This window comes from Drosophila subpulchrella, chromosome 3L (assembly GCF_014743375.2).
Source record: "Drosophila subpulchrella strain 33 F10 #4 breed RU33 chromosome 3L, RU_Dsub_v1.1 Primary Assembly, whole genome shotgun sequence".
NCBI classification, from domain to species: Eukaryota; Metazoa; Arthropoda; class Insecta; order Diptera; family Drosophilidae; genus Drosophila; species Drosophila subpulchrella.
Genome location: NC_050612.1, coordinates 19706830 through 19727231, shown reverse-complemented (window position 1 = coordinate 19727231; position 20402 = coordinate 19706830). Strand labels below are relative to the sequence as shown.

Here is a 20402-nt window from a genome sequence, read left to right as displayed (position 1 = left end):
AGACCGGATGAATGGATCTCTGCGGAGAAGTATAGAACGGAACCCAAGGTTTATCCCAAAAGATATCACTCTTTTTGTTGAAGTTTTGAAATATCTGTATTTGATACTTGGAATAGTTATATAAGTTTGTTATTCAAATATTTATACATATACAATTACAATCAAATAGCCGCTCTTTATAATTATAATAATTTGCTAGTTTATAGCACGCATATAAATCCACTGTAAGATCTGCGATAGGACCGATTCGGAGTTAAGTTTGGGGCGTAGGTGTAGTAAACTGCATTGTATCCACAGCTGATATGGTATGCAAGTTCCGAGAGATTCGCGGACTTTGCACATACAATAATAATTCATGCATTTTTCGTAGAAGATGGCGAAGCGCTGGCCAGCAGTTAAAATGTAGAAATGTGGAAGTTAGGACAGGGATTACGTGGTAGTTTCGATTACTGTACAATAAGTGGCTCGAGTTCCGCTTTATGACTAGGTTTTGGGCTAAGCAAAGTGCTCTACTTGGGACTCGTCACCGATTCCTGGTGTTTAGTGTGATGCTTGGTTAATTAACGCTTTCTATAATCAGTCGAACGAGTGTATGAGTGTGGCTCTCTAGCAAACGCGGCTCAAAAGAGGCCGCCTTCAGCTTCGATTACAAATAATGGATAAAAACTTAACTACGCTAATTTGGCAACAACGAAAGGGTAAACAAAACGTATACAAACGTATAATGGGGGGAATATTGCACGTAGGTAGGGTAAAAATTGCACTTAAGGTTAAAACTAGGGTAATACCATCGCATCTTTGTGTTGAGATTGGTTGGTTGATAGGAGATTTCGTTCTTGCCTGGAGATTACTGGGGTCTGGGTTCCGGTTTCTGGTTTCTGTTTGTGGGTAGAGATTACAAGCGCACGTGATCGTCACGTTATGGCCGTTGAGATAAGATAACCGAACGTTCCGCTTCACTTGCGCAGCTGCAGTTGTCCCTGCTGCTGGCTGGACTGCTGCTGGTTGGCCTGATCCCGCTGCTGGCTGCTGTGGTGGTGATCCTCATCGTCGCTGGGCTCCTCGCGCAGCGGCAGCGAGTCTATCTGCTTGGCCGTGGTCACCTTCTTGTTGCGCTGCCAGGTGAATACCCGGGCCATCTGCAGGAACTTCTTGCGTGACATCTTGCCCATGTTCTTCAGTCGCTCCTGGAAAGGGGCGTCGTCCTCGCCCTTGGCCTTGCCGCTCTGCTCCTTCTCAAGGGCGTTCATAAAGTCCTGGTTCCAGCGCAGCTGGTTCATGAACTCCTCATTCTGCAGCATCAGGGCGAACTGTTCGTCAGGCAGCTCGAAGTCCTGCTGTCCGGGAGCGGGCGTGATCCGCAGGAAGCCGGCCGGCAGTGGCCCCAGAATGGGCGGATTCCAGCGACGACTGCGCTTGGTGGGGGTGTTGTTCTGGCTGTTGGCCGATCCCAGGGGTCGTTGCTTGGGCGAGGCGCCCGTATTCTGATGGTTCGGCGAGGCGCCAGCCGTCGGCAGCAGGGAGCTGGGAGCTCCAACTGCTCCCGCACCCGCACCCGCTCCCGGTGCAACGCCGTCCGTGGTGTCCACCAGCTGGAGGTCTTTGGCCGAGTCGTTCAGGTTGATGAGGCTCTGCTGGGGCGAGACATTAGCATCCAGTTCATTGCGCAGTTTCTCGTTCTGCGTTCGTTAGTGGGTTAGTACATTCTATAGACGTTAGTATACACAGGCTGGTATACCTGCACCGCCACTCACCTGGTTGTCAATCGACATGGCCAGCAGGGCGTCGATGGTCTGGTCCACGGCCCCCAGGTTCGCCCGCAGGATGGCCTCGATCACCTCGCGGTCGATGTCCGGGAACATCTTCTTGAAGTCGGTCATGGCCTGCGAGAATTCCAGCTGCAGCGTCGACATGATAATTCTTATTTTTATTTTACTTTTCGACAGAGCGCAGAGTGACCAGGCTGCGCGAACGGTATTATACCAAGCGCTTGCATTCGGAAACAGTGGGTTCCCACTAAAATATGTTTAAGTCAAATGAAGTCAAAGTATTGCATACTTTTATGTGCTTTTATAAGTGACTTGAAAACTACTACTACAATTTCTTAGGGGTAATAAAGATTTCTCGGAATTTATTTTTATATAAAAGATAGTTTTAACTTGAGCTCTGTTTTTCTGTGTCTTAATGAACACAAAGACGAATTTTCTTTAAACTAAAAAACAAAAATGGTATAGGATATCTCTGACTTATAGACAACATTTCGGACCTCTTTCGTAATCTTGGGGTTTTAACGTTTTTTAACGTGCTTAGGCTTGAGAAATAAAGTTCAAGGAACTATAAGATCAGTATGATTTTTGCGTAATTATTTCTAAAACTATTTACTAAATGAAAATGCAAAAGATAAATCGCATTTTTCAGCGAAAGTAAGAAAAGTGCATTTTGGGGATAAAATCTACAGTGGATAACTTCAATTATTTTAAAGGTCTTCCCAGCCAGTGCTGAAAAGCGGATAGGCCCAGCTTTGGCGGCAATTCAAACTGGATTTAGGCGACCATGTCAATAAAGCAATTATGTGCATGGGTTATGGTGTTTGATTAAAAAGTAACCCATCAGATGACTCAGTTACCATCCCACGTCCATATCGATGGCCTGATGAAAGTCACGTGATGTCCTCAACTAAATTGCTGCTGATAATTGTGCGGCACGTGCTTTTCACTTTGTTCCGGCACGAAGTGTCAATTCCGCCGGTCGCGTTTTAATAAGTGTCAATTAGCACTGATATGATTGCCTTTCGATGCGCTATCAGCGATTTCGGGTTCTAAAAAGTCCGCTTATCAATATCAGACAGGAAAGTGATGGACACCCCCGCCGGATTTTGGGGGTGATGTAACCACAAAGTCTGCGCAAGGATCCGAAATTTTCCGATAAGAACAGAGGTTTTGAAAGACCAAATAATCTAATTATAGACCGACTAGACTAGACTAGAATTAATTACCGTCTACTGGGACTTCGTTCAAGACGCAGTTAAATTAGGAAATGACTTGGGGAGATTCTGTATAAGCGAAGTATAATCTAAATAATACGTAGAAATTTAAGTTCAAAGATTCTCTGTCACGACACCCCCTATTAATTTGGGTTTCTGTGTGACTTAATCCCTAGCCGGTATTGCGTCACTTTTTTGGTCTTTTTAGAAACCAGATTTGCCGTGATACGTGGATGATTAAGTAAGCATAAAAGATAAGATCGGGTTTAGTTATCTCTGCGATGGACATGTGTAAATTTCCCTGCTATTTTTGTATGAACTCTGGTTTATTTTTATCCCCTTTTGTTTGCTAAAAAATATTTTATTTGAATTTGTGACAGGTTCACCCTACTATGGGTTCTATTTACAAGTACCCAGTTCTTGTTGATGTCCCATTTAAAATACTTTATTTAGATTTGTGACAGGTTCTATTAAAAGGTACTCAAAATGTGTAAAGAACTCTGATCATGTGAGTTTCCATGAGTTTGCAAAAAGCTTTGGGAATTTTAGCATCCGCTGTTTAAAAACTGCAAATCGACATTGACCTAATTAACTTTTGAACTATTATAGCTAAATCATGACAAGCATACAGTAAAAAGTAGTGGTTCATGTGGGAACTTTTTGAAACCTCAGCCTAGTATTATCATCTAAAAACGTATACTATTAAAAGCCTTGGCTAAATCACCTTGGAAAATTATCGCCACGAGTCAATGAACCAAGAGAGGGTGTAAACCTCTAGATAGTAAAGTACTTTGGGTTCAGAGATCGAAATGGAACATAATTCAAGTGATTTAATTTGCTGACATAAGCGCACCTATATGACCCAACCCCAGTGGTGTAGCGCAGCCTCTACTAACTTTATAGCACACTGATCATAAATCTTAGCTTTATCGGTCGATTTGTCAAAAGCGTGGCACGACAGCAAAGCACGAAGATCGGGGCCGAAGGGTCCAACCGACTTGAGTCGGTTCTGGTGAGATCCGTTGAGTTAGTTCGCCGCCAAACCAGAACGCGTTTAGTAATCTGAGCACTCCTAGTGTCCGATTCCAAGAATGTGCTAAAATTAGCAGAGCTGAAATAAAATTACAAAAAGTTTTCAAGTACTCGTACACCTCCACCGCACTCGAATCCCAAACCCCCAAAAACCTGACCCGAAGTGGGCGGAAATCAACCTCCCCGAACGCCCACACGAACATTTGACTTCTGTCACCTCCGAAGTGGAAGTGTCGTCGGTTATTTATTTGTACCTGTTGAATTACCCTTTTTTTGCGGCGTCGGTCTTCGAGCGCCTATATAAACAAATGCTCCCAACGGATTTGCGTTTATTCTGCATTGTCACACCTAACGGTTAAGATTCGCCAGGCGGAGCAAAAATATAAATATAAAGCTGAAACAGTGACATAGTTGGACTATAGATGAAAAAATCTTAAATATATTTTTGGCACAATTCAATCGTTCAGTAAAAAAGTACAGTTACTGTAAAAAGTACAGCTACAGTGGAAAGTGTTAACCGGAATTGACTAAATTTTGGGATCAAGTGTCAAGCACTACAAAGATCTGTACAAGTTTTTTGATTAATCGGAGGTAACTTGGAAAAAGGTGAGTTTTAACAACTTATAATGAAAGTCAACTTTTTTTTTTAATGAAACGTATATATTTATTTTTACAATTAATTTATACACCAGATTATCATAGAAATTAACCATAGGTTTTCTATAATCGTTGATTATTAATAGACTTAAAAAGAAACATTGAGTTCTAGCTAATTGGCGCCAAGAAAATTACTTTTGCTTTATTGATAATGAATATTTTAATATATTTTATTATTTATACATTATCAGCAAATATTTTCAGAATTGTCATTGCGGAATTTTCGCTTTTAATTATGTTCCACACACATTGAAAATAATTGTAGCCGTCTTATCAGGGCAGCGAATAGAAGACGAACTCGAAATATTTCAATGGAAAAAGTCTCGTGAATCGGAAAGTATTGCGTAGTTTTATACATCGGAGGAGGGGGATTCCAACTTAGATTCAGATAGAGATAACTTTTGTTTACACAGCTCGAAGAAGCGAAGAAAAAGAGGGCGTGTCAGTAGATTGAACTTATTGTTCTTGATAAGAACGAGCTCCTAGCTCTCCGTGTTGCTTGTGGTCCGATATTTTATGACGCTCCCGATGACGCACTTTATGGCGGGCAAATAAAAGAACGAAAACCAACGATTTTATTATTAAATATTCCCTGTTGATGATACGATTTGGGTCACAGAAGTTGAGACCCCCAGCCTAGTTTCTATTTAAATGTGATGCGTTTAAATTGTTATGGAATTTTTGAGCATAGATTAGGCTTTTACTTGCGCATGAAATATAAGAGGTTCTTAGATGAGGTTCTAGAATATTGTGAAAGTCATTGGGGAATACGTTCCTGATAAATGATTATCAACTCAAATTTAAATCTGTAGATAACTAATATATTTTGAGTACAAAAATATTTAGTAAACTGTATGAATAGATCTTTTATGTTTAAAAAAACAGAAAGATCGCATTTGATTGGTATCAAAAAAACTATAAAATATCGAATATCGAGGGCATGTTTTCAGTTTCAAATATTAAAAAATAAATATACCTATAAGTATGAACTCAGCTGTATATATTTCTTGCCTGCATATTTAGCAATTTGGTAAGGCCTATTGTGCTATAACATGTCATCTTGTTATCGCTTATCGGACACCGTTTAGTTTCAGTTTTTAATAACCCGGGACGTTCGTCATGGGAACTGTCAAATAAATTGAACAGGTGCCCCATAAATATGTACTAAATATTTATAGTAGTTTAGCACTATGTTTACGGGGGAAAATTCACACCCCAGGGTTCAATGGCACCTCTACGCGCGTTGCCTTGACTTTAATAGAGATGACTCTTAGCTGGGGATCGCAAATTAGCCCCGACATCATTGCATTATCAGCTCTCAAACCATTTTTTTTGGTTTTATTGGGCCATTAAAATGCGTTTGGCGTGCGATTACTCGGCGACATAAATTACCGATCGAGATGAAAAAGCCGCTGACACGATCGCCAAAGTTTATCGCTTGTACTTGCTTTCAAAATTGAAAAAACGAAGAAAATCTGGCTCAGTCGGTAACAACAAATACTGTTTTGATAATAAACTGTAATAAAAATATGTTGCGCTGTAAAAATATAAAGCATTTGTAGGGGAAAGCTAATAATGCTACTAAAATGGCAGATAAGAGAAGGCATACGATACATTTTTACAACTTCCAATTAACTTCCATATACAGACCTATATTTTACCATGCATAACCTTATAAACATAATAATATTACACAAATACTCGAATTATAATTGGTATTTTATTTCACCATTCATATATTATGTTGCAAAATTTCCAATGGTACACTTTTCATTCTTATATTAACTCGTTTTAAACTCTACCTATTAGTTTCACTTATTTGCCTCCGCCTCATGAATGAGCCACCCATTTGTTAGCCCATTCACTCATTTGCCAACCACCCCAAATGACTTGTAATTTTTAAAAGTCATGGACTAACCTCCCCGAAATTAACCCACTCCTTATTTGATAATGAGCTCGCTGGTCACCTTTAGCCTTCCATTCCGACGTCAAAGCTTGAGCTTAATTAGGCATTAATATTTCATAAATGTCAATTACGAGGGCATCTCGTTTCCATCCCCATTCCCATCCCCATTTTCATTTTCTCCCAAAGCCTACTGATGACCCGTGTCCCCAGCATATCAAGCAATGATATTGCAATGTGACCTGAATCCATGAACTCCCATCAAAAGAAGCCCTGGGCTGTATTTAGAACAAGCTTAAGAAAGCCAAAACTTTTAACTGGAACACGGCCAACTTGTTGGCCAACTGCAACGTGACTTTTTTGAAGTACCCAACACCTCGAGTGGCTCGAGACCCCTCGAAGCCCCCTGAAACATTCACGCATATTTTACTCAGCCTCTCCCACAATTCGTTTTGTTTTTGCTAACTTGTGTTGTTTGTAATAGGAAACCCTTTGCGTAAGCATTGGAGGGTCCTGGAAGGTCCTGGAGATGGAGATGGGGTAGCAGCGGGATTAGGGTGGCTGGCTCATGTGTTCCGGGGGTGGACGCCCTGCATTCCTGCCTAATTATTCTAGCCAAATTGTTGTTTTCACTTTAAAACCATTTTACTTTTTGGTAATTCAATTTTCATTCGATGTTACCCTGTAATTTTTTTTTAATTGTTGTATTAGAAACAGCTAATACGGAGTAATATTTTTTGGTTATTGAAATTATCGACATATCAACAGAAATATATAATTATTATATAGCTTGAATATTTTTATACAAGTTTGAACAATATTTATAATTATAAACATTCTTAATTATTTTTTTTTTTTTATTATTCCTCTACAAGTTGTGAATTTCTAGTACTCAACGTTTCTTGTCAAATTATCCAGATAGATTTATAAAGATTAAGTCTTTAGTCTATAAAAATATGTACACCCAAAAAAAAATGATCATAGAAAATAAACTATTCGTACATTAAAACTAAACTATTGAGTGTCAAAAATATCTTGATAAGATGCGTATTAACCTTATGACACCGAAAGTATTAAACTGAAACTTTCGAAGTTATCAAAGTTAAACTAACGAGTATACAATTTATACTCACTCAGTGTACTGAAATTTATGCTGATAGTTTACTTTTTATACTATTTAGTATAAAAGCTATCCTATGTAGTCTCCGTTTTATACTATTTCGTATACATATTATACTAATCTAGAGAGCCGTAGTATACTTTTTAAGCTATTTATCGAAATCGTTAGTATACATTTTATACTATTTCGTATAAAACTTATACGATTTCCCCGTTGCCTGTAGTATACATAAAATTTATACTATTTTGTTTATCGAGGTATCCCAAACCCAATAAAATCAAGTTGTATGTTGTTTTTCTTTTATTACTATTTCACATATTATTTTGTTATTATTTCATAAATTTTCATATTTTGCGCAACACATATAACATGTTTTAGCTCCTTTTTTTTTATATTCCTTTACCTAACACGTATATACAGACTAAAACAAGTACAAGCAACAAGAGTAGGGGCCGTGATTGCGCGGTATCACCGCAAGGTATTGCTTAGCGCAATGGTAGCCACCTAGGCTGTAGCTTCTCTCCTCTCCTTCTCGATGCGACGCTGCGTTCGCAGTACACTCGCTGCGTAGGCTGCCGTCGCTGGCCGAACTCTTGCCCCGGTGGTCTTCATCAGCATTTGGCGATCAGACCCGAAGCGGCGACATTTAAATAGGACATGCTGATCGTCCTCAACAATCCCACTGCCGCACTCTGGACAACCGTTCTCCGTGTCGTGTCCGAAGCGCTTAAGGAAGCTTCGGAAGCAACCATGTGCACTCAGCGCCTGCGTGAGGTAGAAATCTACCTGGCCGTGCTTCCTATTTACCCTTGCGTCCAGCGTCCAGCGTCCCTTGCTGGAGTTGTCCCAGGCTGCCTGCCAGTTGTCGACGCTCTGCATCCTGGCACTCCTCTTCACCTCGGTCTTGGTTCTGTGGCTCCCGCACCAGTTCACTGAGGGGAACTTGGCCTGCAATGACGAGCGCTGCGTCGTCCGAGATCGTCCGGAAGGCACTCGCACAAGCACAAAGGCGGTACGTCGAGTTCGTTAGCTCCTTCGCGGTATGCATCTGTACGCATGCGCAAAGCACTTGCATCTGAAAATACACAATATTTAGCAACAGGGACAATATAATATTGATTTTTTAAATTTTAGAACAAATATTTTACTTACATGTTGACTCGGCATAAAATCACAATCATCATTAACGCGTCAAACAACGCCTACTCCGGTAGCATTTTTGTGTTCGTATACTCGCTATTGTCCTGGTTTCACACCAAAATATATGTTCGAATAATCGCTATTGTCCTAGTTTCACACCATGAAAAACTATTTAATGTTCAGTATACTATTTATGCTACTGAGTCTCACTCATATAATAATTAGTATAAGCTTAATACTATAAAGTGTTGGCATGAAACTATTTTGTAATAATTTGAAACTATATTTTCTTTATACTACATAAAGTTTTTGTTGAAACCACAAGTATAAATAATATACTAAGAAGTCGAATATGACTAGTTTAAAAATAACACTACAGGTTTACGCTTTATACTCTTTGGTAGAGCTTTTACACTACAAAGTATACAGTTGAAACTAATTAGTGTTGAGTTAATACTTACATTTTTATACTAACTTTAGTATACTTTTAACACAACGCTTATTAAGTGTATACTTTTGGTTTTTTTTTTGGGTGTATACATTCTATCATTAATTTCTTGGTAGTTTAAAACTTAAGGGATCCAAAAACATGTTTTGATTGACTTTGAATTCTCCGCAGTTGAGGATGTCAGCCCTGTCACCGCCCACCTGTGGTTGCCCACCTGTCCAGTGGACATTCGTTGTCATTGTGCTCCTGTCAATGGCGATTGGACCGGGAAACGCCATGCCCCGTTCAGCCAGGAATACGCAATTGTTGTTCAATGAGCTCCTGGGAGGCGGAAATGAGGATAACAACTATTATGGCGAGCAGTTGGTAAGAACATTCCCCCATATATGATGAACCCAGGGGAAACTAAGCCATATGTTTCCACTTTTAACCTGCAGAAATACCAGCAACAGCAGCAGCAGGAGCAGAAGCAGCAGCGTTTGCCATCCTTTGCCAGGAAATGGCCTTCGCTGAGGGATCTTCTCCTAACCGCGGACTACGATGACTTTGGAGTCACCCAGGAAAGTGACGAGCAGGAGGCCCCCAATTCCCGTCTGCTGGCCCGACTCCATAAACTCGGCGAAAATGGAGGCGGCGATGAGCTGCGATACAATGTCGTCACCGATCTGACCAATATGCCCACCAAGAAGGTGTTGCCAGGACAATCCCTCAAGGATCACAACACCAAGAAGAATGTTCAATGTGAGTACTCAAATGAGGTATTCATCTAAGGGGGAATATAAAGATTGTTTTTCGATTTTTCTATCATCTGGAATACTTAATAAAAATTCTAATTGCATTTATAAGTGTTATTCGGTTTTAAGTAGATAATTTATATAGCTGTTTGTCTGGGTATTTAAAAAATCTGTAAAAGAAAATTCCTAAAAATTGTAACTGAATTGATATAATTCCTTAATGTGGCATGATTGACTAATTTGTGTTTTTGGTTTATTTTATTTTCATGTATTTAATTCCCAATCCCAAAATTAGTTCGTAAACAATGTAAGTGTTGCATGAACTCAAGTCCTCAGCTCCGAAACAGTATATTAACGTATTCCTTTTAAATCCCCTCAGATATGTCGCCTTGCCATTTCAAGATCTGCAACATGGGCCGTAAACGCAACGCCGGCTACAATCCCTACTGAAGAGAATTAATGCTAGAAATCCGAAGCAAAACCTAAACCAAAGTAAAATAAACCCTTTTAAGAAAACTAAGAATTTGCATTGTCACAAAACCGTTGGACGACTGTTCAAATGCCAAGTATTGTCTACTGTTCTAATTTTAGTTAGAAACACCGGCGAAGAATTTAATTAGAAATTATGATTATATTGTATTTATAAAAATGTCTCGACTTACACACACACACAGACACACATCTGACCCCTGCTCTCTGCAACTTGACACACACACACATGCATATGCACACTCTAAAGTATTTCCATATTAGTTATAAATATAATTATTATCTATGATTCTTGTTGTATTCGAAATACATTTAATAATAATAACCAACACAATGTTGTTAGATATTAAGCCAAAACTTACATATTACAAAGAATATTTATTGAAAAGCAAACCAAACAAAAAACAAGAATGATATGTGGCCAAGTTTCCTGAATAAATGTTATATAATTATGGTATTCAAGGACCCGAAGGTGGTCCACTAAATGGTATTTGGTTAGTTACTGAATTACAAGTCTTTTAGCTCCATAAAGTATTCCAAGATTAGTGAGACTAAAGAGCTTTTGTGGTGAAATATAAAGCCATCTTTTAGGCAAAATAGATTTCTTTAAGCACCTCAAGTTAACTTCGAATGTTACAGATGAGTCAAGAATTGTGGAAATAATACGATTAGAAAGTGTTTGCAATTATCCTTAATTTTTATACATTTTTTTATTGGTCTTTAAAAAATCAATTTTTAATTAATAAATTCATTATACTCATTATAAATAAGGTCATAAGACTTTTGCTTATCTTCCAAATAACTTACTGAATTTTTTTTATAAAGTCATGACATCAAATATGCTATAGTAACTTGATTTAATCATTTCATTATTGAGTTTTCCCATTCATAGGTTACCGGACTTCGTTTTTAGTATTGGTAGGTATCGACTTCTAAGTAAATTGATCCACAACATTTTTATTGGCACTTTGAACAGATCACAGAGAACCATAAAAAGTTAATTAAAGTGTGTCATTACTTGAATTAAAAATAGTTAATTGCTTTTCGTGGCTTGATCCGTTTGACGTTAATTATATATTGATTTACATATTGACTTTGTTCAAGATCAGAATCTGAGTAGTCGTGCGAATAAAGACATCTTATTAAATCTAGCGTATTCTGAGAAAGAGCCAAGATATTATGAATGGTTTTTTCTAACCATACACAACTCGTTTTTGACTCCAGTAAAATCACGCAGTCAGCTCTGTTCGAAAATCCAGCATGTGTTTATGGTTTGGCCGACCTCCAGGTCGCGATTGCAAAGGCCAAGTGCCACTGCAATTTGTTGAAAAGTCAGAAGCCGAACCGAAATCGGGGCTCCAAAATCTGCAGTGGGTGTCGGGCAATACGGAACCCCGTCAGGATATGAAATATAGAAGTCGATCGCGTTTATAGTTGGCCACTTAATGTCATGGCGGCGCCGCAGGCCATTAAAAATCAGCAATGGAATAAAGCCAACTGGCAGTTGTAAACGCCCAAATGCGTTCGCTGGCTGTGGGAAAAATCTGTAGAAAATCTAAATCCGCGGTTAGTATGTTTTTTTTGTACTATTACAATTTCAATTTCAATGGGTTCGCTCTGCTGACGTAGCTGACCACTCGCGACCTTCGGCCGTACTGTGCCTCACATTTAGTCTATATCTAAGCTCTTTAACACGTCTACACGAAATGCATTTCGATTTATTCGCAATTACCGAGCAAGCGGCAGTCGCTTTTAAGTGATTCATGCCCAGCCATAACTATATATATATATATCTATATCTATGGGTTGTTATGTGCTCTATGTTGTATCCGAATGCAAATTCTATTGTAATTAAACGTGCTACAATCGCTCGACAAATTGCCCGTGTCTGCTGATCTCGGGAATTATGAATGCGACATTTCAATATAGAGATATCAGTTAATCGGTAGTTGGCGTGTAAATATATAAAGAACTTATTTGAAAGCTTCCCACGAAGATCAACGAAAATTGAGTGGCAGCTGATGGCTGCTGGAACTAATCAACTTGGAATGCAAGGAGATTATGGATAAAATTGCATAGTTAAATCAAATTAAAATTTTAGGAAACTAATAAAAACACTAACTAATTTTAAATAAACCCAAATACGATACTTTTTATTCGCTAAAACTAAAATTTAAAAGATATGATACGCAATTATATAGTTACTTAATAACTTAATATTTTCCCCATTATAATTAACTATTAATGAAAATATTGATTAATAGTAACATAAATTATTGAACGCAAAAGGGGAAACAAATCAAATATTGATACACAATTTAAGAATCATTTCGATATTTTTCCGAGCACCATTAATCTTGATCTGCTTAGCATGCTGGCGTTTTCCTTGGGCCTTTGTAATTTACCATCTGCCTTAAACTTGAAGCTCCCCGTCGGTAAATCTCAGATAATTAAGCATTAAACTGTTTAGCGTTTTAGGAGCCCCAAAAAATTTCAGGGTCAGGCTAATTGATCAGCGAACCAAAGCAGAACTGACGAAAGTAAAAGTAAACCAAATAGACTCTTAATTAAGTTAATTCAGTTGTTAAAGTGGCGAGTTAATTGAACTTTCAAAATCACCTGACTGAAAAAGTTGGATACTTCAGAACCAAATTGAAATGGTAACATTAAGTGCCCGGGTTCAAGTGGATGGGTGGGGATCGTGGCATTTCTCACACGCCGAACCATAAGGCTCCATACTCCAAAACTGAATCCGAAACTGACTCAATCGTGTGAGAAAATTGTGGCTGCAACTGAAGTTGCAACTGCAAGACAATCGCAATTGTTTACTGGGTGCTGCACCAGATATGCACGGCTTTTATTATTCGTATGCCTCCGAAACGGCATTGACAAGGCCACACTTTTCGACGATGATGAAGTGGCTCTTAGTCCAAGTTGCTCGTGGCGCATGTGAATGCCCAGGGCGATATGTGCAGTTTATAAAGCCGAATTCCTTAACGTAATGAAGCCATAAAGGTCTTCGGGGAACGGGCTACCGAATTTCGATCAAAAGTGTCTGAGGAAAACTCTAATTAGCCAACCCAATGCGAATCAATAATCAAACGCGATCGTAACGTTTTAAAGCCAATTAGGTGCTCCGATTTTATAAATGCATTTAAAAATAATCGATCAAAATGATACACGAAAAGCACTCAAAATAATTCGAAGAGAATTTAATGTCCTCTACCCAAATAACCAAATATTAATATCAATTGGATATTGACAGGTTTAACTAATATATTTTTTACGTATCATCCATAGAAGATCTGCTAAAAAAGAAAAAGTTATTTTAACGAATTCATGCGATAAACTTTTATTCTTAATATCCGTATCCAAGCTATCCTCGCTGCAATCCCAATACATGCATCTTCTCCTAAAGAATTCGCGGTTTTTTTATGGTCATCAGTTAAGTCATTTATTTTCTGTGTAATAAAAATAAGATGAATGTTTTTGAAGACTGAAATTTTGCACACACAATCCACAATCCAGACTGCTTGTCTGTCTGAGCAGCACGAGCCCAAACAAACAAACAAACCAAATCAATGAGACGACGGCCAAAATTTTCATTCATTTATTGGCAACAGAATCGTGCGTAAACGCACAACTCGTTTGGCCTTAATGTCAACCCAGCTGGCCGAGCAACTGCGAGGAAAATCCATAAAAAAGACCATAAATTTGCGGCAATTGCAAGCTGGCCAAAGCGAGTTTCCTCATGAGACGTGGAAATTGAAATCTCCGCTTCGGCGACTCTGAACTTGACACAAATTCGCTGCTTATATTGTGCAAATGAACTATTTGCGAGCCAGAGCATTGCAAAAGTGACACAATTAAGGCAGAAATACGCTATACACAGTGCATAGTCGATGGCTAATTACAGCGATTGCCACAATTGTGGGCCATTAGAGCCAGAGAGACCATCCCAGACGATCATATGGGGGCACATTCAGATCGGCGGGACGAGAGCACCATTAATCATCATCCGCGAATGGGAGTTGCAGCGTTTCTCACACAATCAACAGGCGGAAAAAATGAATTGCCTTTTAATATCGAAACCGAAAGTGAGCTGAGACTATGAGTTAAGAACAGAAACCGTCGATCAATTTGGTCAAGATTTTGTCTACATATTTATTTATGATTCGTGTTCGCACGAAATTGAAATCGCATTTGAGGTGTGTTGCGTGCTATAATTAATGATATATTAGGCGGGTACAAAAAACCAAATTAATTTAGGGTTTTCAGCTTCCGCATTTGCTTCTAACGATGCTTTGGCCAGACTTCTATTGGGACTTACAAATTCAGTCAGACTCACACAAGATGTCAACTCAATTTGGCCTGGCAACCCATCAACGCAAGAGATTTAATTATCATCTCCGCCTGTCTGCAACCAAAGTGAATTGGAGTGGCGTGAATTTCGGAGTTTCTTGGGATTTCTTTTTTTCGCTCGTTGCCGGCATCAAAATGATGGCTAATTGTTATTTTTGCATATGCAGCCAGGCGGCTGCTTGCATGTTGTTTGATTAGACACCAAAAGGGGCGGGGGAAAGGGGGCAGAGTAAGAGTGGGCCTTACATAATAATCTAGTTAACAAATTGTGTCATGTGGAGCTATGTGTAGCTCTACGAGTAACCGAGTAACCGACTCAACTGTCTCAGTTGCGGCCTGCATCCAGCAGCTGCAACTTTCGAAAGCGTTTTGCCGCACAGCGAGTGAGAGAACAGAAACCGCCTTATATAAGCCAAGGGGCGAGGGTGTTGGCCTACGACTTTGCATAAAAAAAAAATCATTAAAATATTTAAAAATAAATAATCCTCGGCCAGCAATCTAAACGAAAGCCACCAAACGAACCGAACCGCTGTACTAAAAAACCTCACGAATTTCGGCCTGCATTCACCCACCCACTGTCCCTGTTCGGGCGCCATCACACAAAAAATGGTCAGCAACCATTCCTTGGCCCAAATATGATAGATCTTCCGCAATCATGTCGTTCGGCTCTCTGGGTGTGTCCAGTTCAAATGGAAAACTGAGTGGAAAACGGGAGGGAAAAGCTAAGTCCGCCGGCAATTGTGGGTTAATGGGTGAATGTGAATGGGCTGTTTGAACTACATTACAATGGTTAATCCGTAAACTGCAGAGCTGCTAAGCTGCTGAGCGGAGTGGTTATGACTCGCCTGGGCAAGTGGCAAAATATTTGTAATGCAAAACTAAACAAAAGACTTGAGCAACAAACTTGCCCTGTCTGCTAAAAATTATTGCAGGAAATTATAGGAAATTTGCCAGCACAAAACGTGGCTATAAAAGTTAATGGTATTGTTTTTGCTTGAGCTTCGGAAATTTCAACACATTGTTTGGCGCATGCAGACAATCCTTTATCGTTGTTCTACAGACTTTTTTCCATAAGAATCTTCTGGCTCTGAACCTTATAGTGTTAAACACATTTTTTTAAAGGCAAGCCTGTCTGTGAGTCTGCAAAAACTGGACTATCATAGATACAAGGCGTCGACACCCACGCAATGCAGACTAAAATAAATAATACCGGGGGTTCAAAGGGAGTTGCATGTAGACCGAGTTCAATCTTTGATTACAGGGCAGCCACACTTTGTGGCAGTTGTGCAAGAAGCGATTGGCAACAGTGGTGCTGCGGTTAACCCAGTCGTGGGATTTGGGGTTGGGGGTGCATGGATCATCAGATGCGGCAGATTGGGACTGCGAGACATCTCTGTTGCGGTTTGCCTCTCGATTGTGTGTTGCAAGCGAGCCAGGTATGAAATATATATCTATCTCGGAACCGTTCTTAGCCGGATATGGTGAATAATGCTATATGCCAGAGATCTCAAACAATGCTTTTTATCGAGGGCCAATAAATCAGCAAACTGAGCCACACAAATTTCAACAACAAAAATGACAATGGCCAGACAATTACAAAACCATATAGAAACCAATTCGATCCGAGAAACCCAAAGCGGAAATTTTGTAAAGCGCCACGCCCCCCGTGGACAGCAGACTGCAGTGAATGCATTGCGAAAAGCTGAATGCAGACCGAAATCCGGCCGAAGATTGGGTCCCCAGACAGAGAAAAAAATTGATAGGATATGATAATCAATTTTTTTAGGAAATCTAGAAAAATACCCAGAGTAATTTAGGGAGCTATTTCGCTTTTTTCTGCCTTTTTCAATTTGAGAAAATTTTCAAAGGGTTGAGAACCAAGAAATAACATTCTTAATTCCTGGTTTATATTACTTGATGGTTAACTAACCTTTTACATTTTTCAAGTGATTATAAAACGGATCCTCAGGTTATTTTTTCTGTGCAGGCTTCGCTGTTGGCCTGGTCATGGTATGGGGCTTGGGGTCCATTCTAAGCCTGGTCTGGTCTGCTCTGGTCTGGGCCACCGCCTGAAGGTCGATCTGCTAGATCCGTGGAACAATAGAGGCGATCTATGTAAATTTCGAGCGACATAATTGCACGGATTAAGCTGTTCTCTGTTCACCAGCCACTTCCCCTCTCACATTTTTGTAATTGGACGGCTGATAAGCCAAACGCCCACCGAAAGATTCGGCATTAGGCTGTCAGAAAATTGAAACCCAGATCACAGATCTTAAACCATTTACAAAAACTACAATTTGTAAGGGAAAAGCTTAGTTATTTTGACCTTGGGTTTTTTTTGTGGGTGCACTTTACGTTTTGGAGGAGAGGAAAAAAAAGATTTTCTTTGCTGTACTATAAGATTTTAAGTGAAATCTGTATGACAAGCATTATAAATGCCCCTGTGATTTCATTAATCAATTACGTTTTTTTCCCTTTTTTCCTACCCAACAGTTGAACTCTTTTGTTTATTGATTGCAGTTTGATTTCCAATGAATTCCAGTCGGCTTTGGTCAAGGTCACCAGTTTCTTCAATTACTGCAGTAGCTATTGTTACTCTTTTTTTGTTATTTTATTTTGTGGTTTTCTACCACAAAGCATAGTAGCCGCTGGTCGAAAATGATCAAAGCAAATCATGAGTAAATGTTAATTGCCGTGTTGTCGTTTGGGTTTAGTTCAATATGTTAATTGCAATACAGTTTTGCATAATTAATTTAAATTATAACCTACGTTTCGCATTCACTGTTGACTTGTGAACTCACTACCATCGGGCAGTGAGAATTTCGCAAGACATCTGACAGAACGAAACTCAAAATCAAACGAATGACTTGGGCAACGAACTTGTTTCGCATATTGCGCACACACACGACAAAAATAAAAGCAACAATGTGAGGAAAAGCTGCAAACATTTGCCACTCAATCAGCAGGCGAACAGCTAGTGCAACTACGGCAACGCACACAAATTGCTTTAATCACAACAAATTTGTTTGAATATATATCAACTTGAGGTATTTCAGCGGAGATTGAGCACCTGTACTGCGAGAAATTACTAAGTAACTGTGCAGATTGTTTAAAAACTTAAACATAAGACTAAAAACTAAGCATGTCAATGATTAAACTTTATATATCCTAAAATATAAGATTTGATCAAATTCATATAATAATAAAATTAATAATAATAACAGGACCGAGTTTTGGAGTTTATAAATTTTGATAAAATTGATAGCTAGTTAGATGACCTGTTTGATCTTCTTATTATTAATAGAAATTTTATTATATTAGATATATAATAAGGACTCTTAAACTATTACAATTTATTACCAAAAAAAGGTACATTTCAGAATTCTTAGGAAGAATGAAAGAATTAAATAATTTTGTATTCTCCTTAAACTAAAAAATTTTCTTAAGTATAAAAAAAGATCTAAATAATTTATTCTTAAAACGAAATTTGCTTAATAAAATAGCATCACTTGCCGGTTAAATTACTCTTAAAATTCCCTAACCACAATTTTTTCTCCGTGAAGTTTAGGCAAATGCTCTCTGACTTTTTAGCCGACACCTCGAAATCACGACGACCGTTCACGTCATGCACCCGCAGCTAGAAAAATATGGCCAGATCTCCACTCAAGTGGCCAGAGACTCGGATCTTGGCTCTCGGATCTTGGCCCGCTGACATGACGAGAGCCAAGATCTGGCCAAGATTATTGCAACTGCTGCAGGCCACTTGGGCGTTGCGATTCTATGATTCTGCGAATCCGGCTGCCGACTTGGACTGGGTGGTCTCTGGAACTCCTCGCCTGACTCATAACTGTTGAGATACATATGATATGCATTTGCGCACATGTGGAGCGGATCTGTACTGAAATCTGAAATGCAGCGGAAGGGGTGAATAATTAAATCGAAAAGGAAACGCGCCATACGACCAAAGAGTTTCGCATTCACGAATTTGTAATTGTCATTGTTGGGCTTAGACTAGTCTAGTCTAGTCTGTTTCAACTGGATTTGGTTCTGCGGCTGCTGTGAGTGGCTTATGATTGTTCAAGGAATTTCCACACATTTAACTAACGGGTCAGTGCATACCTAGGAAACGAAACCTCTTATCAAGGAAGTGGAGTGAACTGGTTTTACATTCAATACTTAGTCAGCACTTGTAATGAAAGCTATTCTTTATGGGTTATATTCTATCGAACAATCCAAACAAACCAATCCTCAGCCCTACCTCTTCCCAAATATGGCTCAATCATCCATCAAAAGGCAATCAATTACTGCATTTTTGCTCGAATCCAATCGAAACCTACTTTTTCAAAGTCTCGACTGCAAAAATTCAATTAATTGGCCATGGTGGTGCGTCATTTTCTGTAAACAAAGGACGTAATCAGATCGTGCTCTAATTCAGGCAGGCTAAGTTGAACTCAAAGATTACGTTTGGATATCCAGGGGCGTTTTTAAAAAGGGGGTTTTCAAAATTTGTAATAAATTTATATATGACAGAAATGGTTATGGATTTATTGGTTAAAACATTTTGCCAAGCTGTAAGTATTTTGGGCTTATAATACGTAAGATCTGTTAGTAAATTTAAAGATTATTGTTGTTCGAATTGATAGTATGTTAATTAAATTGCATTGAACAGCAGTTTGGAAGTATGGAAAAATTATTAAAGTATTTATAATTGTTATCAAACAGACTGGAAAATTTGGTTGGGATGTATACCCCTTTTAGGCTACGCTCCTTTGGCGATTACAACTGTTAGTGATCCGTTACACGTCGTTTGCCGTTCGTCGTTGCTGTGTCGTGCTAACCTTGAGATGATTATTTCAATTTTTTTAGTTCGCGATGGCCAGCTAGGCGTGGAGAGGGGTCCAAAGGGGGGAAGTCAGAGCCGAGCTTACTAATTCGAGACAATTTATTAAATGAGGCAAAGCAGGGCAAGTACGTAGCATAAGCCCAGAAAATATGCCATAAAACAAAGCAAGGCAGCCCCCAAAAATATGACAAAACAAAACGATTTGGTTTTTTAAGTTTTTTTTAGTACTTTTGGCCTGGTAATGAGTTGGGGCTGCACTGACGGATATTTTGGCCATAATGATGTGGCGCCACGTTTCTACAGCGTCTTCGGGTGGTGCCCTCTCTAACTCTAAGGCACACTCCTCTTGCCTTCCCATTTGCGCAAGATTGGTTTAATAAGCCAAACGGCCTACATGGCAATTAAAAAAAATTGCAGTAGGAACAACAGCTAGTGCACTGAAAAATAAAAAGCGCTTAAAGATTTTGAAAAAACACCATTCAGAAAAAGAACATAAAATCATTTTGATGAGGATTTGAATAGAACGCTTAAAGGACCATAAATATTTTCAAAATATTTTGTAAAATAAACTTTAAAAACTTTCTAACTTTTTCTTATAATTTTCTTGTTTTTGATTAATGTCAATAACATTAATTGTAACTTTTCAACTTAACTATTTCTGTTTTAAATATTTTATTCCGTGTTAAAATTT

At 38.9% G+C, this 20402-nt stretch overlaps 2 protein-coding genes across 5 annotated transcripts; one reads left to right on the top strand and one right to left on the bottom strand.

Annotated features, from left to right (window-relative positions):
- Positions 1 to 80: 80 nt before the first annotated feature.
- Positions 81 to 1966, bottom strand: LOC119552998 (CUE domain-containing protein 1). 3 transcript variants are annotated; one of them, XM_037863018.1, is made up of 2 exons: positions 1755 to 1966; positions 81 to 1634 (listed from the first exon to the last, which is right to left on the bottom strand). In XM_037863018.1, exons 1-2 carry the CDS (start codon positions 1911 to 1913, stop codon positions 957 to 959), a joined length of 837 nt encoding a protein of 278 aa, XP_037718946.1. In that variant the 5' UTR covers positions 1914 to 1966; the 3' UTR covers positions 81 to 956. The 3 variants fall into 3 exon arrangements, with proteins under 3 accessions (XP_037718946.1, XP_037718945.1, XP_037718947.1); XM_037863017.1 differs by having other exon boundaries at positions 81 to 1679; positions 1755 to 1965; XM_037863019.1 differs by having other exon boundaries at positions 81 to 1631; positions 1755 to 1964.
- Positions 1967 to 4343: 2377 nt separating this feature from the next.
- Positions 4344 to 10996, top strand: LOC119553371. 2 transcript variants are annotated; one of them, XM_037863721.1, is made up of 5 exons: positions 4345 to 4621; positions 9455 to 9649; positions 9721 to 10024; positions 10313 to 10324; positions 10397 to 10996. In XM_037863721.1, the coding sequence occupies exons 2-5, from the start codon at positions 9461 to 9463 to the stop codon at positions 10465 to 10467; spliced, it is 576 nt and encodes a 191-aa protein (XP_037719649.1). In that variant the 5' UTR covers positions 4345 to 4621; positions 9455 to 9460; the 3' UTR covers positions 10468 to 10996. The 2 variants fall into 2 exon arrangements, with proteins under 2 accessions (XP_037719650.1, XP_037719649.1); XM_037863722.1 differs by lacking the exon at positions 10313 to 10324 and having other exon boundaries at positions 4344 to 4621.
- Positions 10997 to 20402: the final 9406 nt, after the last annotated feature.

Coding starts and splice junctions, on each gene's coding strand:
- LOC119553371 (XM_037863721.1), top strand. CDS start 9,461: ATGTCAGCCCTGTCACCGCCCACCTGTGGTTGCCCACCTGTCCAGTGG. Junction 9,650..9,720: donor ACTATTATGGCGAGCAGTTG/GTAAGAACATTC, acceptor TTTAACCTGCAG/AAATACCAGCAACAGCAGCA.
- LOC119552998 (XM_037863017.1), bottom strand. CDS start 1,913: ATGTCGACGCTGCAGCTGGAATTCTCGCAGGCCATGACCGACTTCAAG. Junction 1,680..1,754: donor CCATGTCGATTGACAACCAG/GTGAGTGGCGGT, acceptor TAACGAACGCAG/AACGAGAAACTGCGCAATGA.